At 37.8% G+C, this 26,749-nt stretch overlaps 1 protein-coding gene across 1 annotated transcript in view; it reads left to right on the forward strand.

Moving 5' to 3' along the window:
• Positions 1-11,668: 11,668 nt before the first annotated feature.
• Positions 11,669-26,749, forward strand: part of OPRM1 (opioid receptor mu 1) — a 41,266-nt gene continuing 26,185 nt past the window's right edge. Inside the window, exon 1 of the mRNA XM_068984991.1 lies at positions 11,669-12,139. Within this exon, the coding sequence (XP_068841092.1) occupies positions 11,676-12,139 (464 nt within the window). The 5' untranslated portion in view covers positions 11,669-11,675. The remainder of the gene's footprint in view (positions 12,140-26,749) is intronic.

Here is a 26,749-nt window from a genome sequence, read left to right on the forward strand (position 1 = left end):
GTTTTCAAGTGGGCTTATCCTCGGACTCTAAACATTTACCCCATAGAAGCCTCGTCATGTCTGACTCTTTGCAACCCCATGGACTGTAGCCTACCAGGCTCCTCTGTCCATGGGATTTTCCAAGCAATAGTACTGGAGTGGACTGCCATTTCCTTCTCCAGGGGATCTTCCCGACCTAGGGATCAAATCCGGGTCTCCCACATTGTAGACAGACGCTTAACTGTCTGAGCCACCAGGGAAGTCCCCTAAACATTTTGATTCCTGCTATTTAAAGGCAGTCAAAAGTCCAGAGAAAATAAGAATAACGAAGAAAGTTATGTAACGAGTAACAACCAGTTGCAGTCAGAATACTTTCAAAGAATAGTGTATGAAATTCCAGGGAGAACTGAGAGATAGTTATGTAGATTTAATTTAAATCTCCAGTACAAGTATGTGAGAAAAAATAACTAGTTTGAAAAATTCTATTAGCAATGCCATTCAAGCACCTAAAACAATCAATGCATGTTGGTAAAACGTAAAAATAAGTTTTGTGAATTTATCCATATAACAAATGTTTATGGAGAACTTACTTTATGCCAGAAAAATTCATTTATGCCTTCATGGAATTAATATTAAATAGTGAAGGACAGGGAAGCCTGGCTTGCTACAGTCCATGGGGTTGCAAGGAGTCAGACATGACTTACTGACTGAACAACAACAAAGTCAAAAACACTACCTGCCCAAGTAAAATACATACATTAGTGAGGATGGTGAGAAGTGCTAAATAAAGCTTGATGCTGTGTAGTAAGAAATGAAGTTGCAATACTGTGTCTGTTAGTTAACTGCTGCTGCTGCTAAGTCACTTCAGTTGTGTCTGACTCTGGGCGACCCCATAGACGGCAGCCCACCAGGCTCTGCCATCCCTGGGATTCTCCAGGCAAGAACACTGGAGTGGGTTGCCATTGCCTTCTCCAATGCATGAAAGTGAAAAGTGAAAGTGAAGTCGCCCAATCGTGTCCGACTCTTCGTGACCTCATGGACTGCAGCCTACCAGGCATCTCCATCCATGGGATTTTCCAGGCAAGAGTACTGGAGCGGGGTGCCATTGCCTTCTCCGGTTGGTTAGTTAACTATTACCACAATATTGCCACATTCAACAATAGGCGTTAGTTGCACATGTGTCAACTATGCCGATCTCTGCTTTGCTTGGCTGGCTGCAGGATGATCAAGGTTGACCTCAGCTGAGATGATTGAGCCAACTCAGCTCTAACCCATGTGTTTCTCAACCTATGGCAGACCAGTCCTAGCAGATTCTCAAGGCATTGGAAGGCATGTGAGGAGCAAGTGCAGACAGCCAAGGTTTCCTGAAACCTAGACTTGAAACTGGCACATTGTCACTTCTAATTCATTCTACTGGCTAACGAGAGTCATATTACAGGGCCTGGACTCAAAGAACAGTGTAGGTGACCCCACCCACTGAGAGAGAGAGCTGGAGAGTCAAGAGTAATAGACACAGGGAGGGGTAAAAATGGGGCCAATGATGCATCAACAGGATGGAGGCTACTTGAAAAGAGTGGTCAAGAATGGGGTTATTGATCTCTATGATCTAATTGATCAGATACCTTAAGGAGGTGAAGGGATGAGCCATTGGGACATTTATTAATAGAAAAAATATTTCAAGTGAAATGTCCATGAGGCAAGATGGAGAAATGGAGAGAAAGTGGTAGAGTGTGGAGTTACAGAGATGGTGGAGGGAGGTGATTGAGACACAGATCCTTCAGGGCTTTGTAGGCCCTTGAAAGAACTTTGATTTTGCTCTAAGTAAGATGAGAAGCCATTTAAGGATTATAAGAAAGGCAAAACATAACCTAATATTTAAAGAGTTTATTACAATTAACAAAATGCTGGCCAGGCTAGTGAATGTCATGAAATTGAAAGATTAATTGAGAGCCATATAAAAATATGCACTTACAGAAAATAAGATTTGATAAATGCTGCATGTGGGATCCTATATACAAAACTGTGTGCATAATACTTTAAAGGAAATTTAATGGTTATTCAAGGTAAAGTGATTTACAACCTGCTTATGCTGAATTTAGAAAACAGCCCAGCTCAGCAGAGACTTCACTGTAAGGTATGACCTTGGATGTATTACTGATAGGCTCATTGAGCATAAAGGTCCTTTATGTACTGTGCATTTCTGAAAAGTTTTCTGGAGTTTTGAATTTTGAAAGTGAAGTAATTTTCCTATTACTATAATTTAAAATATGTAACCACATGCAAAAATGAGTTGAAATTACCCCCACCCAAAAATTGTCATGAACAAGAAGAGAGTTTAACAAAGTTGCAGGTGAAAGAGTTAACATACAAATAGCAATATCATATGTATATATAATATAATCAAACAGAAGATTTAATGAAAAAAGATCAAACTTATAGCACCCAAAATAATAATAACAATAATACCTAGCCTAAACTTTAAGAAGACTATCCACACCTTTCCGAGGAAATCTATAAAATATCCTTAAATGTTGCAAAAGTAAATGCAAACAAATGAAAAGATATAACCTGTAATTAGATAGGAAAAATCAACATCATAAGTAAGTCAGTTTTCCCTGAGGTAATTTAATAACTCAATACAATACCACCAATAAAAACCATCATGTTTTTCTTTTCTCAAACTTGACAAGTTAAGCTGTAAAGTTCATTTGAAAAGACAACCAAATTGGAAAAAAATGGGGGACTGACTAGTTTTATCATTTGTTAAAATACACTATGAATTCCCATAATAGTGTCACATAAAAAGACAGACAAATGGAATAGAATAAAACGTTCAGGAAAAAAACCCAATTACATATACATACACGTGTAAAATATAGAAAACAATAAAAGTGACATCTCAAGTCTGAGAAGAAAATAAACTTATTAGTAAGTGGAATTATAATAACTGGATAGCCATATGGAAAAAAAGATTAAAATTACATCCATTCCTTATACTATAAATGAGAATAAATTTAAGAAGTAAATTATATAAATAAAACATGTTATACTAGAAATAAATATGGTTAAATTCCTCTGTATTCTGGGAATCAGAAAATTTGACTACCTGCTAGTCAAAGTCCAGAAGTAATCTAGGAAAATATGAATAAACTTGAATATGGAAGATAAAAGGTACTTTATGCATAGCAAAAGATACCATGAGCAAATAAAAAAGACAAATGACAAACAAGTGGAAATATTAACTAACCTGTTAATATTCTTAATATGTAAAGAGCTCCTAAAACAAACAAGGGAAAAGAGTAATGGTCCCATTTTTTTTTTTTCATAAATAGAAACTGAACAGAAAACCCAAAGAAAACTAAAGGCAAATGTTCCAACTCTAAGGAAAGATGTTCAATCTCATTGAGAAGAGATATAAAAATTCAAACTACACTGGAATATTGTTTCTCCTCTACTATACGGACAAAAGTCACAAAAGTTAAAACCATGTATTGTTAAATCAGTAAAGAATCAGGCACCCTTATATATTTCTATTAGAGCTAGAAAATGTAAAATAGCATACATTTACCTTTTGACCAAGCAATAACTCTAGGAATCTATCTAAGACACACTGGCAAAAAGTGTGAAAACCTCAGGAATATTTATTGCACCAATATTTGTGATAGCATAAGTCTTAAAGGGTGCCCACTTTCACCGCTACAATTCAACATAGTTCTGGAAGTTTTGGCCACAGCAATCAGAGCAGAAAAAGAAATAAAAGGAATCCAAATGGAAAAAGAAGAAGTAAAACTCTCACTGTTTGCCAATGACATGATCCTCTACATAGAAAACCCTAAAGACTCCACCAGAAAATTACTAGAGCTAATCAATGAATATAGTAAAGTTGCAGGATATAAAATCAACACGCAGAAATCCCTTGCATTCCTATACACTAATAATGAGAAAGTAGAAAAAGAAATTAAGGAAACAATTCCATTCATCATTGCAATGAAAAGAATAAAATACTTAGGAATATATCTACCTAAAGAAACAAAAGACCTATATATAGAAAACTATAAAACACTGGTGAAATAAATCAAAGAGGACACTAATAGATGGAGAAATATACCATGTTCATGGATTGGAAGAATCAATATAGTGAAAATGAGTATACTACCCAAAGCAATCTATAGATTCAATGCAATCCCTATCAAGCTACCAGCGGTATTTTTCACAGAACTAGGACAAATAATTTCAAGATTTGTATGGAAATAAAAAAAACCTCGAATAGCCAAAGCAATCTTGAGAAAGAAGATTGGAACTGGAGGAGTCAACCTGCCTGACTTCAGGCTCTACTACAAATCCACAGTCATCAAGACAGTATGGTACTGGCACAAAGACAGAAATATAGATCAATGGAACAAAATAGAAAGCCCAGAGATAAATCCACACACATATGGACACCTTATCTTTGACAAAGGAGGCAAGAATATACAATGGAGTAAAGACAATCTCTTTAACAAGTGGTGCTGGGAAAACTGGTCAACCACTTGTAAAAGAATGAAACTAGATCACTTTCTAACAGCATACACAAAAATAAACTCAAAATGGATTAAAGATCTAAACATAAGACCAGAAACTATAAAACTCCTAGAGGAGAACATAGGCAAAACACTCTCAGACATAAATCACAGCAGGATCCTCTATAACCCACCTCCCAGAATACTGGAAATAAAAGCAAAAATAAACAAATGGGATCTAATTAAAATTAAAAGCTTCTGTACAACAAAGGAAAATATAAGCAAGGTAAAAAGACAGCCTTCTGAATGGGAGAAAATAATAGCAAATGAAGCAACTGACAAACAACTAATCTCAAAAATATACAAGCAACTTATGCAGCTCAATTCCAGAAAAATAAACGACCCAATCAAAAAATGGGCCAAAGAACTAAATAGACATTTCTCCAAAGAAGACATACAGATGGCTAACAAACACATGAAAATATGCTCAACATCACTCATTATCAGAGAAATGCAAATCAAGACCACAATGAGGTATCACTTCACACCAGTCAGAATGGCTGCAGTCCGAAAGTCTGCAATCAATAAATGCTGGAGAGGGTGTGGAGAAAAGGGAACCCTCTTACACTGTTGGTGGGAATGCAAACTAGTACAGCCACTATGGAGAACAGTGTGGAGATTCCTTAAAAAACTGGAAATAGAACTGCCTTATGACCCAGCAATCCCACTACTGGGCATACACACTGAGGAAACCAGAATTGAAAGAGACACATGTACCCCAATGTTCATCACAGCACTGCTTATAATAGCCAGGACATGGAAACAACCTAGATGTCCATCAGCAGATGAATGGATAAGAAAGCTGTGGTACATATACACAATGGAGTATTACTCAGCTATTAAAAAGAATACGTTTGAATCAGTTCTAATGAGATGGATGAAACTGGAGCCAATTATACAGAGTGAAGTAAGCCAGAAAGAAAAACACCAATACAGTATACTAACACATATATATGGAATTTAGAAAGATGGTAATGATGACCCTGTATGCAAGACATAAAAGAGACACAGATGTGTAGAGCGGACTTTTGGACTCTGAGGGAGAGGGAGAGGGTGGGTTGATTTTGGAGAATGGCATTGAAACATGTATACTATCATGTAAGAAATGAATCGCCAGTCTATGTTCAATGCAGGATGCAAGATGCTTGAGGCTGGTGCATGGGGATGATCCGGAGGGATGATGTGGGGTGAGAGGTGGGAGGGGGGTTCATGTTTGGGAGCTCATGTACACCCGTAGCAGATTCATGTCAATGTATGCCAAAACCAATACAGTATTGTAAAGTAAAGTAAAAATTAAAAATTAAATTTTAAAAAAACTCAATGGACTTAATGGACTCAAATGTTCAGTCAGTCAGTTCAGTAGCTCAATTGTGGCCGACTCTTTGTGACCCCATGGACTGCAGCACGCCAGGCCTCCCTGTCTATCACCAACTCCCGGAGTTTACTCAGACTCACATCCATCGAGTCCGTGATGCCATCCAGCCATCTCATCCTCTGTCATCCCCTTCTCCTCCTGCCCCCATTCCCTCCCAGCATCAGGGTCTTTTCCAATGAGTCAACTCTTCGCATGAGGTAGCCAAAGTATTGGACTTTCAGTTTCACCATCAGTCCTTCCAATAAACACCCAGGACTGATCTCCTTTAGGATGGACTGATTGGATCTCCTTGCAGTCCAAGGGACTCTCAAGAGTCTTCACCAGCACCACAGTTCAAAAGCATTGATTCTTCAGTGCTCAGCTTTCTTCACAGTCCAACTCTCACATCCGTATATGACAGCTTTATATATAAAACTGTTTATAATTTTTTAAATGTAAGGAAAAGAAAATTTTTAAAAATTTATGGAGAAAACATTTTTTAAATGATTGTCTCTAAGTCAGGGAGGAAGAGAAAGGCGTGGTGGGTAGAAAGTAGTTAAACTTCTGTAGAAAGCATAGGATTTTGTATACTTCACTTTAAAATTTTTAATTGTTAATAAAACATTTTTTTTTAATTTTTATTTTTACTTTATTTTACTTTACAATACTGTATTGGTTTTGCCATACATTGACATGAATCCACCGTGGGTGTACATGCGATCCCAAACATGAACCCCCCTCCCACCTCCCTCCCCAAAACATCCCTCTGGGTCATCCCCGTGCACCAGCCCCAAGCATGCTTTATCCTGCATTGGACATAGGCTGGTGATTTGATTCTTACATGATAGTATACATGTTTCAATGCCATTCTCCAAAATCATCCCACCCTCTCCCTCTCCCTCTGAGTCCAAAAGTCTGCTATACACATCTGTGTCTCTTTTGCTGTCTTGCATACAGGGTCATCACTGCCATCTTTCTAAATTCCATATATATGTGTTAGTATACTGTATTGTTGTTTTTCTTTCTGGCTTACTTCACTCTGTATAATCAGCTCCAGTTTTATCCATCTCATCAGAACTGATTCAAATGTATTCTTTTTAATAGCTGAGTAATACTCCATTGTGTATATGTACCACAGCTTTCTTATCCATTCATCTGCTGATGGACATCTAGGTTGTTTCCGTGTCCTGGCTATTACAAACAGTGCTGTGATGAACATTGGGGTACATGTGTCCCTTTCAATTCTGGTTTCCTTGGTGTGTATGCACAGCAGTGGGATTGCATATTTTAATATTTTAGAACTGAACTGAAAGAATTTATACAGAAATTCATTCTCAAGTCTGTAGATTTAAACTCAACTTCTTTAACAGAACATTAAATTCTATTCTGCAGTCAATCATACCTAACAGATAATCAGGCATGTGTGAAAGCAAACTTCATGTGGACTGTACTGTCACTGTGAGAGGAACTCCATTGTACAGCAGGTAAGATTGAGTCTGGGGGAGAGTCTCTCCATTGGAAACCAGGTTACCAGATAAAATTTTAAAAATACCTAAGAAAAAAGCCTCAATAGTTAATAACTGTATGAGAAAATAAAATTATTGCTGGAGTCTGTTCTCTTAGTGGCCATGATCTCAAGATTCAAATAGAATTGAAATTCCTTCATATTTTAAGAAAGATATTTAGGCTTATAAATCACTTAAAGTATATGCTTGGATGAATTGAAAGAGCATTGAGCTGGACCCACAGACATCCATCTTCAGTCTCTTAAAAGAATCAGATTTTTTATGGTTAACTCTATGATATTAAATATCACATAATAATTTCAATAACTCTTCTTGCTAATCTCCAAGCCACATATAACAACATGTAAAAAGCCGAAAGGCAAACGACAAATTCATATGCAAGCAGTTCTGCAAAAAACCCTTTGGAGTTGATTCTTATATATAAATATATATATATATATGATTCCCTGCTGGCTCAGACCATAAACAATCTGCCTGCAATGCAGGAGACCTGAGTTCAACCCCTGGGTCAGGAAGGTCCCTTGAAGAAGGGAATGGTTATCCACTACAGTATTCTTGCCTGGAGAATTCAGTGCAGAGAAGACACTGACAGACTACAGTCCATGGGGTCGCAAACAGTCAGACGCAACTGAGGAACTTATATGTGTGTGTGTGTGTGTGTGTGTGTGTGTGTGTGTGTGTGTGTGTGTGTGTTTCCAGAGGAGGAAATCCAGTATCAGGAAGCATGAGAAAATTTACTAAGTTTCTAAGTAAGTAACAAAGTCACTTCCTTAACTAAGGAAGTAAATACCAGACCCTAGATTTTGAGCTGTTTTCTGATTTATCCCAGATGTCTCTATCTCAGAGGTCTCTCTCAGGTTATCAAGTTAAGGTAGCTGTAAAATTTTTATTTGTTTTATTTTTGCCATGCAAGTAAGGATATCTGTTACATTTCTCTGGATGTTTATGCATCAATACAGAGATCAAAAATAATATTATAATAAAATGCTTTTAGAATATCATTAGTTTCAATACTAAATAACAAAAAAATCTGTAAGCAAATACATAAAATGTTCTTCTGATGTAACCTTGAATGTCCTTTTTCACTTGAACTTCAAACCACTGTAATAGCTTCATGTGTAGTATTTACACCTGTATTTCTCATTAATAGTTCTTAATCATGTGTTTCATTAACAACCATGCTCCAAAAAAATCACAATATTCAAATAAGTGTGGGATGATGGTAATTATATTAAAAACTAAAGTGAAAGTTGCTCAGTCATGTCCAACTCTTTGTGATCCCATGGATTACACAGCCCATGGAATTCTCCAGGCCAGAATACTGGAGAGGGTAGCCTTTCCATTCTCCAAGGCATCTTCCCAACCTAGGGATCTAACCCAGTTCTCCCGCATTGCAAATGGATTTTTTACCAGATGAACTACAAGAGAAGCCTAGAATACTGGAGTAGGTAGCCTATCCCTTCCGTAGGGGATCTTCCAGACCCAGGAATAGAACCGGAGTCTACTGCATTGCAGGCGGATTCTTTACCAATGGAGCTGTCAGGGAAGCCAATGAATAACTAAAACTGATTTATATTTGAAATTCTAGGAAGAGGGGAAACATTTTATATTTGCCTATGATCTAACCTAGCTATTACTGAATGTGTTGCTTTGAAGCAAACATTTTTATGAAAAAAATGTATGATATGAATTTTATAGCAATGGTAAATCTTGACTGATATGATAAATTTTTCTTTCTTTAAATAGAAAATGTAGGCTAAGGAGAAATATCAACAAAATTATAAATATTCCTCATATACAAAAAACGTGTGTGTGTACATATATATATGCACGTATGTATATCTTTTGCACACAGACAAAGCAAAAGGGAGACATTCTACTATGCAGTGATTGAGCTTGTCTTGAGGAACCTATATTAAGCTGGGAGAGTAAATAAGGTATACAAAATAGGAAGCATACATAAAAAAGACGATAGAATCATCACTTTAAAGGATCTTGCTGGATCTGAATTATGAACTAGCTCTAATTAAATGTAATTTTAAAGTAAAACAATTTACAGTGTTGTACTTTGATCTTTCTATAATGTATTAATTTATACAATAGGAAAAATATAATTTACCAAGGATAAGAGGTAAACTTCTGTGGTCAAAAATAATCATATCTATCTTTTTCAGTTCCAACACCTGGCCCAAAGTAGATCATTAAATATTTGTTGAACTAAATTGGATTATGTTTAAGAAATTTTGCCTATACTAGACCTAGAAGGAGATGAGAGTAATGTAACTTCAAAAATAAAAAGTGAATGGAGCTCCAAAACCTGTGATGGTAGAAAAAGGAAGTTTATAATATTGTTCAGTGTTTACTGGTGAGGTTATCCTTAGAACACTGTTTTAAGAGCAGATCTACAAACTATAATGTGACTAGAAAAGGGGCCAATTTCCTGAAAGAACTCAAAGCTACATATTTTAAGACCCAGTCTAAGGAAACTAAAGTTTAATTTGCAGAAGAGACTACTCAATTATTTTCAAATATATGAAGTATAATCACAATGACTTATTTATTAAATCACTCAATTGCATTATGTATTTCATTTAATCCTGGTAAAAGACATATGAAGTATTATACATTTTTTTCCACTGATGAGAATGCTGTCACTCAGTCAGGTAAAGTAACGTATGCAAATTCCTACAGCTAAAAAGTTTAAGTTACAAATCTAAGGTTCACAAAGTGATCTGGGTTTAAGGCAAGGACTTTTTATACTGTGCTAATTTGTCTTTCACATAAGTAAGTTTAGATTGGTTCTGTGTGTCCTCAAGAGACTGAATAATGGCAGACAGATTTCAGCTGAATATGGGTGAATTAATACATTAGTTCATAGGAGAACAGGTGGTGAAGCACTTTTATTATTCTGTAGGAGATCTCTATAACATTTTATCGCTGAAATTATATCCTACAACATAAAAAAAGATAAAAATACTGAACATTGGCAAAATTATCTATGATTAGTGGAGTTTACCAGTATTATGTTTTCCAGACAAGTGATAAAAATAATATTGGAATTAAATCTTCTTTCCAAGCTCTCTACCTCACCTTGATCCCTGTTCACCAAGGATATAGCTTTCTACAAACAACTGGGGATCTTTAATGATAGTGTTAGTAGTTAAAAGATACATATTCAGACAAATATACCCATGAATAGAAATGAGAATTACTTCAGAATTTGTGTTAACATTACCAAAACACAAAGACAAACAAAACAAAATTTATTAATAAAGTAGAAGCATTTGTGGATTTAAAAGTGAATTATCAAATTTTAAAGCATATCAATAATCCTTAACCTTGTATGAGCCATTCCAGTTCCAGATGTCTATGTAGTTTTTCCTGGAATCTCTACACTAGAATACACCGAAATAATGTAAACACTTGGTTTTCACAGTCTTCTACTGAGAAGCATATGTAGGAAGGCTGGAGATAAAACCAATAATTAATAACTCCAAACCTATGAGATTTATATATGGAATGTCACCCTTGTCTTTCTTTGACTTTTCAGGATGCCACAACTCCCTGTGCCTCTTTGTCAGCAAGCTAGAAATTACATGCAAATAAAGCTTCTGCTCCAGGAGAAATAAGGGAATATGAAGTAAAGGGAATAGATATCCTCTCTAAAAGTTTGTTTTTCATCTCTTTTCAGAGAAGGAATCACTCTTGTTTCAGGCAGGGTTGAAGGGTTGGAAATTCTCCTTTAGTAAAGAGACACATGGTGACTTTTTCTACAGACAGAAAAAGTCTGAGGCAAGGAGGGCTACAGAAGAGGATTCTGTGTACCCTGCACCAAATCTTTGCTTAGGCAGCAGAGACAGAAGAGCTCTGGGGTCTGGGATGTCAGGATGGCGTCAGACCAGTGTCTTTTTCTGTCACGGTACACTGAGAAAACGGTGCTGGAAAATGTGAGGTCAGCCCCCTTCCTTAATGCTTTGCAGCCGTCCAAAACTCTCCGTTTGTCTCACTCTCAACCCCTTCCCTCCAACTCCCTTCCTGGTTCTGCCTGTCCTTAGAGGTGCTTGCACAGAGGAGTGCCGAGTGGGGAAACAGAGTCGTTGGATCGCTTTGCGCAAAATCCCCTTCTCTCTCCTCCCTCGGCTCCAGCCTCTGGATCCCGCACAGCTCTCCCCTCCTTCCCCACCGGCGGTGTGGGGCTGGAGCCCTGTCTGTGTACTTCTAAGGTGGGAGGGGGCTACAAGCAGAGAATAATGTCAGATGCTTAGCTCTCTCCTGCCTGACGCTCCTCTCTGGCTCCGCCGGGGTTGGTCGCTGCAAGAAATAACAGGAGCTGTGGCAGCGGCGAGACGAAGCGGCTCACGCGTGGAACCCGAAAAGTCAGGGTGCTGGCGGTTACTCCCAACGTGGTCCCAGCCGGCGGTCAGCACCATGGACAGCGGCGCCGTCCCCACGAACGCCAGCAACTGCACTGACCCCTTCACACACCCTTCAAGTTGCTCCCCAGCACCTAGTCCCAGCTCCTGGGTCAACTTCTCCCACTTAGAAGGCAACCTGTCCGACCCATGCGGTCCGAACCGCACCGAGCTGGGCGGGAGCGACAGCCTGTGCCCTTCAGCCGGCAGCCCTTCCATGATCACGGCCATCATCATCATGGCCCTCTACTCCATCGTGTGCGTGGTGGGGCTCTTCGGAAACTTCCTGGTCATGTATGTGATTGTCAGGTAAGGAAGGCCACAGGGCTCCGGATTTCGGTGGCTAATAGAGGCATAAAGGGTGTTGGGGGGGAGGATGAGAAAAAAGGAGGTAAAACAGGGGAGAATGTAGAGGTGAAATTAGACAGAGTGGTTGCAGCTTGAGTACAAAAACTTACTTTTCTATTCTTCCCTCTGTTAATAAAGACAGAATCCAAAATTTCAGAAACAGAGAAGTTGCTTTAGTAAAAGCTATAAAGCTCTGGCCAAAAAAAAGAGAAAAAGCCTCTATCTTACAGCTTGTTTATACTGAGCCAGAAGGGCTCTGGGCTCTTAACCACAGTGACCCATAGCCCCTTCCAAAGGAGCTGTGGAAACAATAATTTATGGAAAATAGAAGATAAATTCTAGTTATTTTATCCTTAATTGGGGGCAGAAGGGGCAGATTTCCTTCTCTATTCTTTTCAAAGATGAACCTTGGCAACTTTCCTGCTCCTGCTGATTCCAGTGTATTTGCTGCACCATTGCTGTGCCCTCCTCTTCCTCACTCCTAGAGGAAGTTTTTCTGGTGTCTTGCCACAGTAAATGGTGCTGTTTTGCTGTAACATGACAGCTGTGTTGCCGAGACCAGTTTGCAGTTGGCAGCTACAGATCTGCTAGAGGAGTCACAAACTGAATCAGGAATAGGTCAGGTGGTTCGGAACTGCAGCACTGTTTTTCAGTGCCCCCAAAAGTTGAAACAAGTCAGAAGTGACCAAAAACAACATAATTCTGGATAATAAACTATTACATAGGAAGTTGTAATGGTTGCTCTAGAGAAATTAAAAAGTGTCTTCATCCAGTGAAATTATTTCAGAAGAGTTTGTGGCCCGGTTTCTATTTGTCCAGATGTTCCAGGTTTATTTGGCAGAAAATATACAAGTTCAATATTAGCTGAGATTGATGTAGATTGTGTTGGTGTTGATGTGCCTATTCAAATCCTACACGTTAATATGGAATACTATGTTTTGAGAAGTATATGATTATTTTAACACTTTAACACGGCTCTTGATTTAGGATTTTCTTCCTACTATGGCACTTCCATGTTTAGCTGCAATATTGGCTTCATCTATTCAGCAAGTATCGTAGGTTTCACTGGAGCTCTTAAATCATCTAACAGTCATTTTCTCCATTATGCTTTCTTTATCGAGGTGGTGCAAGTTGTTTGTAATCGATTTTTTCTGCTTTTTATGTCTGATTTCTTTAATTAATGATTGTTAAAGAGTAAAACTAATTTTCTTGATCTTTTGATGAAGAATCATATAAGCAGTTTCTCTGAGTAAAGAGCACCATCTATTGCAAAGAAAGCTAACAACAGAAGGAAAAATGCAGGAAGAGAATCAATGGGAAAATTTATTTTTAAAACATTTACTTTATGTAATTCAATACAAAGCTTCCTCTCAAATATGAAAACTGTCTTAGTTTTCATTTATGATAATAAAAATAACAACTAAATCCCTGCCCATGAAGGGAAAATTTATTCTTTCTCCTAAGAAAATTCATGGACTCATAAGCTTATAGGGCCAGAAGGAAACCTAGAGGTTTTCTAGGCTAGGTGAGTAAAATGTGGCACAGAAAATATAAATTATTTCTCCAAGGACAGATAAGTTCATTAGTTCAATACCATGGAATTGCTCTTAGCCAATGTAATTTTCTGTTTTAGAGTGGCTCATGATTTGAGTTAATTCAACTACAACATTGACAGAGTAGGTTAGATAATAACTTGGAAATAATAAATTAATCCAAATTTATTTCTGTAATCCTGGAGAATGAAGGATGAAAAGAAACTATAAAACCATCTTGAAATTCTGTCATCTAAAACATAATCATTTATGCTTTTATTGCTTCTCTTGGTATTTTCCTTCCTAATTTTTCTCCTCTCTGGTTTATGCTTTTCTATAAAGCAGACAGCCAATAGAGCAACAACTGGCTGTGGAATAAACAGATTGGTTTTATTCTAGTGGTAAAGATATTACTAGTTGGGTGATTTTGTTTTAAAGGTATTACCTCTGAACTTTTGATGACTTGGAAAAGGATGGTGACCTTGTCTCTTACTGAGAACATGATATTATGCTTTATTTTTCTGTGCTTAAAGTTCCAATCAGAATACAGTACTGTTTGAAAAGGCACCTCAAACACCCATCTGTGCAAGTCAGGTGTTTAATTCCAAGGTCAGGTAATCCTCTGCGAATATGACTGTGAAACAGAAAAATAGTTCAGTGACCAATGAAGTAATGAGAGAAGCCTCTGGGGAGTGAAGGAACTATATCTATTTAGCTGAGAATATTTAACTAGACTATCTCCATGCTATGGTTATTTCATTACAAAGTGATCAGTTCACAGATATTATTGCCTCTGTTAAAAAGATGGATATAATGCTGTATCTATTAAAGTACTGAGATAAAATGCTTACTTCCTGCTATTATTCAAAATTCAACAAATACTTTTGAATTATTAAGTAGTTAGGGTTTTCTAACCAGATCAACGTAACATTTATTAGAATGTCTTAATACATTGACTAAACCATGAGGTGCCAATGACAATGGCAGGAAAATAGCAAGAAAGATACTATGGATGCCTTGATTAGTCATTTTCTGTCCTGTGTCTGCACTTTATCTTCATCATACCTTCATCGGCAACAGTTTTAAAGAATATAACTTAAGTATCATTCCTATAGTGTTGTTCTAAGAAACATGAGGGAGAAAAAGAGATAGTCATATATCTAAAGTTTTAAAATCCAGATATTAGATGATAGAATGTTATAACTGTTCATTATCTGAAAGGCTTTATGGTCTTAAAGAAAAAAATTTCTTGCGGGATAACTATATTATGAAAATTACCACAAATATTCTGGAAAAGTTTGGTGATAAAATATTACAAGATATGGCAAACACTTTCTTTTTTTTTAAGTAGAAAAGCATAGTTGTATTGTTTTGCCAGGCAAAGGGGGACAGAGTGGGCTTCTGCCTCAGAAACTATGTGGTCCCACACAGGAGGATTTGATGAGAGTTTTACAGCAACAGTTCAAAGGTCGGATTGTTGATACGATTAGGGTGTGTATAGGGCCTGTAATCCTTCAATCTGGTCTCCAGTGGCCTCCTGGTGTGCCTCTCTGGTTCCTTGAATCTGGGATCAGGTGGCCTTCTCTGTGTGAAGAATGCTGACATTTTCCACTTGGGATTTTTTAAATTTCTAATATAATTTAAACTTGTTATTTTCTATTGGGATATAGCTGATTAATAATGTTGTGATAGGTGAACAGTGAAGGGATTCAGCCCATACATATATATATGTATCCTTTCTTCCCTAAATTCCTCTCCCACCCAGGTTGAATGTGGCCATCATTTTAAATGGGATAGTAGTATATTATTGTCAAGAATGTTTTAAAGAAAAAAATCAATCAAAATAAGGCACAGTTCTGTACAGATCACAAAGCACATTGGAAGGTCTGGTCCACACTGTGACCATTTCAAGCCATGTGCTGGCTTTTCTTCATTGTCTGTTTCACTTTTCTTCTTTCCCACCTTTGTTGTTCTTTGTTCAGTTGCTAAGTCGTGTCTAATTCTTTGTGATCCCATGGACTGCATCATGCCAGGTTTTCCTGTCTTTCACTATCTCCTGGAGTTTATCCAAAGTCATGTCCATTGAATAGGTAATGCCATCCAACCATCCTCCGTCACCCTCTTCCTCTCCTGCCCTCAGTCTTTCCTAGCATCAGGGTCTTTTCCAATGAGTTGGCTCTCTGCATCAGGTGGCCAAAGTAGTGGAGCTCCAGCATCAATCATTCCAATGAATATTCAGAGTTGATTTCCTTTAGGACTGACTGCTTTGATCTCCTTGCAGTCCAAGGGACTCTCAAGAGTCTTCTCCAACACCACAGTTTGAAAGCATCAGTTCTTCAGTGCTCAGCCTTCCTCCCACCTCAGTTCTCTGAAATCCCTTTCCAAAATGGTTTACCTTCACCCAAGCTCTTGTCTCAGGCACTGCAAAGCTCATCATTTCTGTTATTTTATAACTGGCTACTATGTAATTTCTGATTAATAAATAGAGCTTTACAGACTCATTGAGTATAGGTTGTTGTTAGCAATTAGAAATTCTTAAGGAAAATTCTACATAGCCCCAGTCAGAACTACCATGACCGTTTATAAACCAAGCTTTTCCTTTCACCTTTTTTCTGCCTCTGGATTCAGGATAGGTTTTAGTATATTTTGCTTAATGGATAGGGAGTAGGCAACAGCCCTGGATAGTATGCGGTATACTTCTTGAGGTCAGGGTGTTGGTAGCAGTAGGATCTCTGATATGTAAAGAAAGTGAAGGCTCTCTGAAGAGACAAACTACCATCTCTTTCTGCACTGATCCCTTGTTGTGTAATAACTGTAAGACTACTCATAGCAGGTAAGCTCAAGCAAATGTCAGGGTCCTTGAACGTGAACTGAAACAACAGACACAAGAAGCATCATATACAAGAAACATCATTTAATGAGCTTGTCATAGCAACTCCTTTCTTTACCCATCCGTTCTTGCTTCAGGCCACCTTATTTCCTTCCCCACCAGTACCTCAGTCTAAGAGTCCTTGAACCAAGAAATAAATCCAGAGTGGAAGAGTAGCATAGAAGAAAAGTGCCAATAATGGTTCAACTTCAAACTCTTCAGTGCATAATAGTCCTCTTCTGTAAAATGGGTTGCTTAGACGAACATCTAGTCTAGTTGGTAACTTGTAGTACTAACATTTTCTGCGGTAACTTCAAGGACTGTTTCCCCATAGTTTTTACACCTCTACTATCTGGAGATAAAAAAGCTAGTCATCTACAACAATAAACGATTTCGCATTCCATCTCACTTCCTTGGATTCTAAATGAGCTCAAACAGATTCTGTCAGAGAGAGAAAATGCTGAGTGCCCTGATGTTGTAGTGGTCGATTAAGACAATGAACGACACTGAAAGTCACCTTCAAGCCTTTCTTCACTTCCTGGGAGGGAATAAGCTAAAGGTTAAACAGGAAAGGTGCCATCCTCAGTGTTCCATTTTCCCCACAGAAAGACGCCAGGTCACATGTATGAGCACAGATGTGGAGAAGGGGAAAAGAGGCCATCATCTCATTACTCAAGGAGCCCCAAATCATAGGATACTCCCATTTTACGGACCGAGGGACCAGGACTAACAAGAAAGGATGGGGTAAAAGTGGGAAAGCACAGAGTCAGAGTAAGAAGAATTTCTTAAAGGACCCCTGATACGAAGGTCTTCAGAGACACCCCTGGGAAGAGTCTCACCAAAAGCACCAAGGGCTCCCTGACCTCAAGAATTATGCTTCTCTTTAAAAAAAAAATAAAGAAAGAAAGAAACGGTCACGCTTCTGTTTTAAAAAAACAAATAAAGAAAGAAACGGTCATGCTTCTGTTTTAAAAAGAAAGAAAGAAAGAAAGAATTATGCTGAATACGATCCATGGCTGTTGCCTACTCCCTATCCGTTAAGCTAAGTATCTTAAAGCCTTTCCTGAAGGTGTCCAAATGGAGGTTGTTGGGCTAAGGATGCATATACACCCAAGAGCATGGTTGGTAAAGGCGGGGGAGGGGCACATGTCCTTGCCCGCAACTCCCTGGAGACTGTATACTAAGTAGTGGTAGGAAGGATGCTTTCCCTCATGAAGCCTGCCAGGTAGACCCTTGGTGATTGCCTGTGGTTGAGTCTCAAAGATCACACAGAAGATTCTGATCTGGACCCAGACTTCTCAGATTCAGCTTAAGTTCTGATCTCTCTCTCTCTCTTTTTCATTTTCTCTTTAATTTGTTCAGAAGTTATTTTAATATTGCCTTCAGGAATTAATCACCTTCTGGATGTTGCATTGTAAAACTTATCAGAGAGATTCTACCAAGTCTAATCAAGTAAATCTTTGTAAGCCAATGGGGAGGGTAGGTAGGGCTTTTACACAGGATGAAACATGCAATGGAGTATATGAAATGAGAATGAGATCATTCTATTCTGGACATCAGTTTCTGTCCAGGCAAGAATATTTTCAAGCGCAGTTTCATGTATTAGTTTATCAGTTGGTTATAAGTAGGTGTCCTGAAGTGGGTCAAATAGTAATACTTAAGATGTACTAACAAGTATTAATACAATTTAATGTGGAATAAACTAAACCAAGCTGATCCACTCACTGTTTTCAAAAATGCTATGTATTAATTTCTTTTATACCTTTTCTTTACTTTTTCTATTTTCCCTCATGACCTCAATACTTCTTTCTTCTATAAAAATTCTTCTTCTTCAAGTCCCAACTTAAAACCATTCCTCTTTGAAGCCTCCTCAAACTACTCTTACCACCAATTTCCTGAAGTGTAGTCCATAATAAATGCTACTATGTGAAAAATCTGCATTTTCTCATAAGTTTATCAAAATAACTGATACTAATCCTTGAAAACTTGATCTATGGTTGTAGATCTCTCTGTGTTAGCCAAAAAGTTCAACATTTCAGACTTGAATAACAGGACTGCATATATTTAAAATACTCTGTAATCCAAAGTTTTCAGCACAGCAGATATTCCTCAGATTATTCAAATGTAAAGCTTAATTCAGAAAATTCCCTTAATTCGTTGCCTTATTCATGCATATTTAGCCTTTATGACTTGAGCTATGAAAACTGATCTGTACCAATGGATTGATATCAGCAAATAATAACTTCAAATAAAATGCATATATATCTACACATGAGCCACAAACTTTGAATGAGAAATAGATTGTTAGTCTTATAATTTACCTACAGAAAGTCAAATTTTAAAGAGTGAAAAAATTAAAAGTTACTATAATCAATTCTCATTTTTCATGGCAGTTTTTTTTTCCCCCCCTATGAATTCACTTTACCTACTGAATTAGAGAAGACTGAAGCTTTGCTTCTAGGGGAAATATAGGGGGAGGATCTTGTGAGCATACAGTTACATTTTCATCAACTAATCAACACATAATGTTCTGTCATGTGTGTTCCTGTTAAAAGGCATCTTATTTAATATGTATTGCTGACTCATGGGCTTTGAACATATGACCAACACCTCTATAACATCTGCATGAAACTTATCTAAGATGTCTACTCTCTCTGTTAGGCACCTCACAGTCCTCTTGTGTTTAGGACACGAATAGCACTTCAGCACTACATTTGGAGCCATTTTTAAAATTTTTATTTTATATTGGAGTATAGGTGATTAACAATGATATGCTACTTTCATGTGAACAGCCAAGTGATTTAGTTATACATATACTTATATCGGACTTCCCTGGTGCCTCGCCTGCAACATGGGAGATCTGGATTCAATCCGTGGGTTAGGAAGATCCCCTGGAGGAAATCATGGCAACCCACTCCAGTATTCCTGCCTGGAGAATCCCCATGGACAGAGGAGCCTGGTAGACTATAGTCCACAGGGACACAAAGAGTTGGACACGACTGAGCAACCAAGTACAGCAAACACATACCTACATCTGGGGCTTCCCAGGTGGCGCTAGCAGTAAAGAACTAGCCTGCCAATGCAGGAGACGTAAGAGATGCGAGCTCAGTCCTTGGGTTGGGAAGATCCCTTAGGGCATGACGATCCACTCCAATATTCTTGCCTGGAGAATCCCATAGACAAGGAGTCTGGTGGGCTACAGTCCATGGGGTCACAAAGAGCCAGACACAACTGAAGCAACTTAGCACACAGCACACTTACCCATATCTATTATTTTTTCAGTTTCTTTTCCATATAGGTAATACCGAATATCGAGTTGAGTTCCCTATGTTATACAGCAGGTCCTTGTTCATTATTTTCTATATAGTGTACTTGATATTTATATTCAACAAAGTTTAGAGTAATTTTTAAGCCACAAAATTCTTACCCTAGTTTTCAATAGAAAGCTAAACTGCCTGTAATTTAATGGCTCCAGATGTATGAATTAGCCTGGTCCCTCCACTCTGAAAAGGGTGAGAATGCACCAGTGAAGTAGGGAGACAATTCTGGAACCTAAAAAAATCTATTTGATACCAAGATGTTTTCATAAGCCAATGTAAAGTTTGGATTTAAGTGATTCCAAGGAAAGAATTCACCTTATTTTACTACATTTAGATGTACACACCACCCATCAGATAGAGGGATGACCTCGCAGTCTAGACCAGGTGTTAAAAAGGTTTACTGTAAAGGGCCAGAAAGTAAATATATTAGGCTTTGTTGTCACATGGTATCTGTTACAATTATTCCACTCTGCCACAGTAGTCCAAAAGTATCCACAGACAAAATGAAAATAGATAGTCATAACTGTGTTCCAATAAAACTGTATGTAGACACAGAAATGTGAATTTCCATATAATTTTTGCATGCCCCAAAATATTATTTTCTCAACCACTTAAAAATATAAAACTACCTATAAACTTATTTTTGGTTTTTGTTATTCTAACTAAAACAGATGTAGAAGGCAGACATGGAAAAATTTAGCTTCTAAAATATTTATCATTAATAACAAAAAAAGAATTTATTTTCTAATAGCATATTTAATAATTTTACCTAATGTTTTATGAATATAATATTTTGAATTTTATGAAAATCCATACATTTGATTATCAGAAAATAATCATGCCATATGTTCTTTTGTTGACTCATTTTGTAAGAATAAAATGATTCTTCTTTCAGTACAAAATAATACAAACCTTTCTTTTGGTTTACTTGATTCTATAATACAAATTTTTCCATAATAAGTGTTACCAAACTACTTCCTTATAGCATCCTCAGATTAAAAATAACCAAGCTAATTATTATACATATAAAAAATTAAAATACAAATTAAAAATGTAAAACCATTCTGACAGAAAACCATTTTTAGCTGACAAATTTTGCCCACAAGCTGTCAGTTGCCAAACTCTGGTACAGATGTACTGAGTAGAATTCATAGTCTTGCAGTGGTCATAAAAAAGAGCATATCTTCTTCTTTGGCAAATTTGATTGCATTTTGTTATTTATTAGATGGAAACAAAGCATTTGTTAAAATATCTAGTACCAACTTGCAGTGTTTTTCAAGAAGAAGAAATATCAGTACAAAATGAGGTTTCATACAAATCAGCTGAGCCACAAGGGAAGCCCAAGAATACTGGAGCGGGTAGCCTATCCCTTCTCCAGTGGATCTTCCTGACCCAGGGTCTCCTGCATTGCAAGCAGATTCTTTACCAACTGAGCTATCAGGGAAGTCCCATACAAAACAGAAAAGCTCTCACTGATTTTTTGGAAAGAGAATACTGCTTTGTTATGACAGAGGATACTGTTTTTCTGAAGCGAATATTGAAGTTGGGTCAAAGAAGTAATCACATAGGACCATCTCCATGTCACCCCAGCAGCCATCTTCAACTCCTAGTCTTCATCTAACCCAGACAGTTTACAATATCCATTACCACTCTTGGTCAGGGATTAAGGAGTAAGTGCTTAGAAAATAGTGGTTCTGAAAAATTACCATCTATTAGATATGCTTTGTGGTTATCTTCAGTTCAGTTCAGTTCAGTCGCTCAGTCATGTCCAACTCTTTGCGACCCCATGAATCGCAGCACGCCAGGCCTCCCTGTCCATCACCAACTCCCGGAGTTCACTCAGACTCACGTCCATCGAGTCAGTGATGCCATCCAGCCATCTCATCCTCTGTCATCTCCTTCTCCTCCTGCCCCCAATTCCTCCCAGCATCAAAGTCTTCTCCAATGAGTCAACTCTTCGCATGAGGTGGCCAAAGTACTGGAGTTTCAGCTTTAGCATCATTCCTTCCAAAGAAATCCCAGGGCTGATTTCCTTCAGAATGGACTGGTTGGATCTCCTTGCAGTCCAAGAGACTCTCAAGAGTCTTCTCCAACACCACAGTTCAAAAGCATCAGTTCTTCAGCACTCAGCCTTCTTCACAGTCCAACTCTCACATCCATACGTGACCACAGGAAAAACCATAGCCTTGACTAGACGGACCTTAGTCAGCAAAATAATATCTCTGCTTTTGAATATACTATCTAGGTTGGTCATAACTTTTCTTCCAAGGAGTAAGCGTCTTTTAATTTCATGGCTGCAGGTTATCTTAAATCGGTGTAATTTTCTAGGCCTTCTCACAGTATTTTCATCTTCAGTCATTTGAAGCTTTCAGGAAAAACTGGAACTGTCACCTGTAAATTCATATTAGCTTCTTAGCAAATATGAAATCTGTCCTCAAAGACATCTGTACCTGCACACACATCCACCCCCATGCACCCAGGTGGTGACTGGCAGCTTCATCTCCCTCCACCTCTATTTAGGCATTTTGAAGCACAAAAGCTCGTCACTTGGAATTTTTTCCTCTTCTTTCTGACTTACATAACTTGATCATTTTTTAAAATTTTGTTTTTAGCGGTTTTCAAAAGTCGCTTTGAAAAGGTTTATTGACTGTGTTTTTAAACTTAGACTGTCCAGCCGGATAAAGAGGACTAGGGGCAGCCTAGGTGTTCTGCGGTACTTGTAATACTCTGGCTTCCTGCCCTTGGTTTTGCCCAATCACTTTCTAAAATTCCCTGGAATCTCTTCCTTGTCTGATTTCGCATCTTTAATTCAGTCCCCATTTGTATTCCAATGACTGCTTCTTTGATTACTTGTGCTCAGAGAAATCTTTCTGGAATGTCCAGGAATTCTTTAGATCAGCAGGGTGGCCAGTAGGTTCAAGTCCACAAGAAGAGCCAAGTTAAAGAGGGTTCCAACTGGATGAGTAAAATAGTCTAGCTGAAGAATGCTACAGTTCCCAGAATTTAGGTGAGATTTTCGGAGCTAAATTCTAGTGAGAAACCCAGGCAGGATAAAATGGATAATCAAATGTGAATCTCCTTCGAGTTAACTCTTGGAGCATCTGAGGTATTGCAGAAACCCTTGCAACACACTTAGACACCAAGAAGATCTCTCAATCTTCTATTCCAGTGGTTCTCAATACTGATCGCACGTTAGAATCAACTATGAAGGATTTTTTTTAATGATTTTATTTATTTATTTATGGATTTATTTTGGCTGCGTGTGGGCTTTCTCTAGTTATGGAGAGCTGGGGTTACTCTTCCTTGCTGTGCAGAGGCTTCTCACTGTGGTGGTTGGTTCCTTTCATCATAGAGCACGGTTTGAGGGTGCACAGGCTTCAGTAGTTGTGGCTCACAGGCTTAGTTGCCCCATGGCATGTGGGATCTTTGTTTCCTGACTGAAAATCGAACCATGTTCTCTGCTTTGGCAAGTGGATTCTCAACCACTGGACCAGCAGGGAAATCTAGAATCACCTGGGAAGGCTTTTTAAAAAGAAAGAAAACCCATTTCCACCTTGGACTAATTAAATTAGACAGTCCGGGCATAGCTCCTGGGCATAGATAGATCTAAAATTTTCCCTGATGAGTCTAATGAGTCTAGTGTACAGTCAAGATTGAGGTGCACAGATCTGGATGTCTATTTCATGGAGGAGAAAACAGTCTTGCTGGGCAAGGAGGTTTAAGAGATCTGTCCATATGTTTGATTTCTCTGAATGTTAAGAAGCTGTTTATAGAATAAATCTTAAATTAAACTACCTCCCTGAAAAGCAAAAGCCCAGGATGTCTTAAAAAGCTTCCTGAAATTGACCAATCGGCTCCATTAATAATAGGCGTTCTAACATGGACACAGTGCTAACCTTAGGATGAGGAGACTCACGTTTGAATCTCTGCCTCTCACTAGTTATCAGAGCCACAGAGCTTCCCTGAGTCTCACTAGTTAACTTTACCAAAGGAATGGTAATCACATTCAACCTCACTTGGAGTTTAGGTCCAAATTAGATAAGATATACGGAAATGTGTGGTAAATTCTAAAAGTGCTATATAAGAGCAAGAAGTTTAGTTATTTGCTTCCCTGGTGACTCAGTTAGTAAAAGAATCTGCCTGCAATGTGGGAGGCCTGGGTTTGATCCCTGTGTTGGGAAGATCCCCTGGAGGAGTGCATGGCAACCCACTCCAGTATTCTGGTCAAGAGAATTTCATGGACTGTATAGTCCATGCGGTCACAAAGAGTCAGACAAGACTGAGTGACTTTCACTTTCACTTTCACTTTCCCTCCCTCTGGGAATTTCTTCTCTTCCCTCCCACTGGGTTCACTCATCAGCATGCAAGATCTCAGCATTCACTCAGTATTCTTGCCTTCTCATAAATCAATCATATTATTACACTTTGAAACACAGCTTAGCCTTTTGGAATTACGATTTCTGCAGAGGTAAGGCAAGGCATTGCATGGGGTCCCTGTTGTCATTCTTTGATTCATTCCAATGCCCTGGATTACTCTAATTTCATTTTGTTTGCACTAAGATGATGTGAACAGAACTCTAAGGACATTTAACCACAATTTACTCCGCTCCCTATTGATTAGCCTCTCTATGTTATATAAAAAGTTTGATAGAGAAAAAAGACACAAACCAATTATTTTTTGGAAAAATAAATCTATTTTTAACTTAGATGTTTCACATTTAAACTGGTATTATAGTCAAAGTGTCTAAGGCAGAATCTAAGTCTAAACACAGACTTCATATGATGAAACTCCTTTTTACTCAGCAGAATAGTTTACTTGAATTAGAAAAAATAACTTATAATAGTGGTGTCCTCTGAATACAAGCTTTGAAAATTTAGAAATTTAAAATAACATCTTTGCAAAAAGTCCTGGCTTCTGTTAGAGTCTGACTCACTAATCACAGTAAAATAGGTGAAAAAATGGAACTCTTCATGGAGGATGCATTAATGATGGTACAGTGAGTCTGTGTGAATGTCTATCCCTAACACCTTCATAATAGATTTTTCCAGGACTTGCAAGGCAATGCCTGTCAACTTTTAAAATCATAGCAGTAAACACTACAAATAAGGCAAGCACAAAGTAGAAAATAATATCTCTGAGATCTACAGTGTCCCTGAAAGCTGAGAGTATTCCAAGTACAGAAACTGTAGGGGAACAAGGAGATCAATGAAAGAAAAGGCCTTTGCTTCTGAGCAATTTTTCACTGAAACACTGGGTTCAGTGCCAGCGAAAGTTTGAGCATATTGTGAGGGAGTATTAAATGCTAATTGAAAAATGCTGCTGGCAGTATAACCTGAATATCAGACCCTGATTGTGCCTGCCAAAAAGAACAAGGGAAATTATTGTCAACATTATAATTTCATACTTACTCAGTCCCCATCAGTTCTAAAAAGGAAACCACATGGGTTGAATGAAATTGAATACGAGCATGCTTCTGGTGATGGTGATCCAAGGCCACTAAGAGGTGTTATTAAAAGCAGGCAATAATGATCCTTCAAACAGTCTTTTCTTCTAATGAGAAAAGAAAGCTTATTTAACTACACTGCAAAATAAAACATATAAAGAATATGTATATAGACAGGGAAAAACATTGTAAACCAAACTAATACTAAAGAAGATGAATTTGAAGCTCATGTTTGTTGAACACTACTTCCAAAGCACCCTCTTTGAGGCTCCAAAATATACCATTGAGAAAAATAGGCTGAGTTTTCATGCTCTGTTGCTCAGTCATGTCTGACTCTTTATAACCCCATGGACTGTAGCCTGCTAGGCTCCTCTGTCCATGAGATTTTTCAGGCAAAAATACTGGAATGGTTGCCTCCTCCTGGGTATGGTCCCAACCTAGGGATTGAATCTATGTCTCCTGAATTGGCAGATGAATACTTTACTACTGAGCCACCTGGGAAGCCCAGATCAGGTTCTACTTATCTCTAAAAGTACAGTCTAGTGGAGAAGAAAATTAAACCATTTCACCAGCTGATAAATGTCAAAGGTAGGACTATGGTAACTAACCCAGGGTTCTTCAGTCATACTATCTGACAAACACTCTTCCCAAGGTTTACTGCAATGGGACATGTTTTGATTTAAGTCTTTATTTAATTTTCCAAATTTCATTAAACATAGTATTTATGTTTCAGAGACAAGGTAAAGAAAAGTGAGTGGAGTGGGGCTTGGTTAATTTTCATAGAACAGTGAAAGAGAACCCCATTGACTAGGATTTATAAATATATCTCAAAGCAGATATTACAAATATTCCACAAGTATGAAAGATAATGCAATGAAAGAGTGGAGTTTGGAATGAATGGGATTCACAGGAAGAAAATCTCAAGAACCATTGCTGTAAGACATTCCTCAGTGTGTCCCTGCATTGAAACAATGTCGGTTTTATTTCTGAACACCCTGTCATTCAGAAACACAGGCAGCAGAGAGCTCAAGTTAGAAGTCAAGCTCAAATCTTAAGTTATTCAAAATTTATCCATTTTGTGGAATTTACAGTACAACTATCAAAGGAGAAATTGATGTCATCTTTTGAAAAAGGATCATTTCTCTGAAAATAAATAGAAGTTTTCAGTCTTTAAATAAATGTGTCACATTTCCATGAAAGACACTGGTACATGAGTCAATGCCACAAAGCATATATTAAGACGTATAAACCAAACCAATGATAATTTCCTCGAGTACTATTTTTTCAGCACTTTAGAAACTCAAAAATAAGAGCATATGAATGAATGAATAAGCATGCCCTTTCACATACCCTTACTTTAATTGCTTTTTGAAACATATTTTACAAAAAGATATATGTCCTTTATC

The sequence above is a fragment of the Capricornis sumatraensis genome, chromosome 13, assembly GCF_032405125.1.
Source record: "Capricornis sumatraensis isolate serow.1 chromosome 13, serow.2, whole genome shotgun sequence".
NCBI classification, from domain to species: Eukaryota; Metazoa; Chordata; class Mammalia; order Artiodactyla; family Bovidae; genus Capricornis; species Capricornis sumatraensis.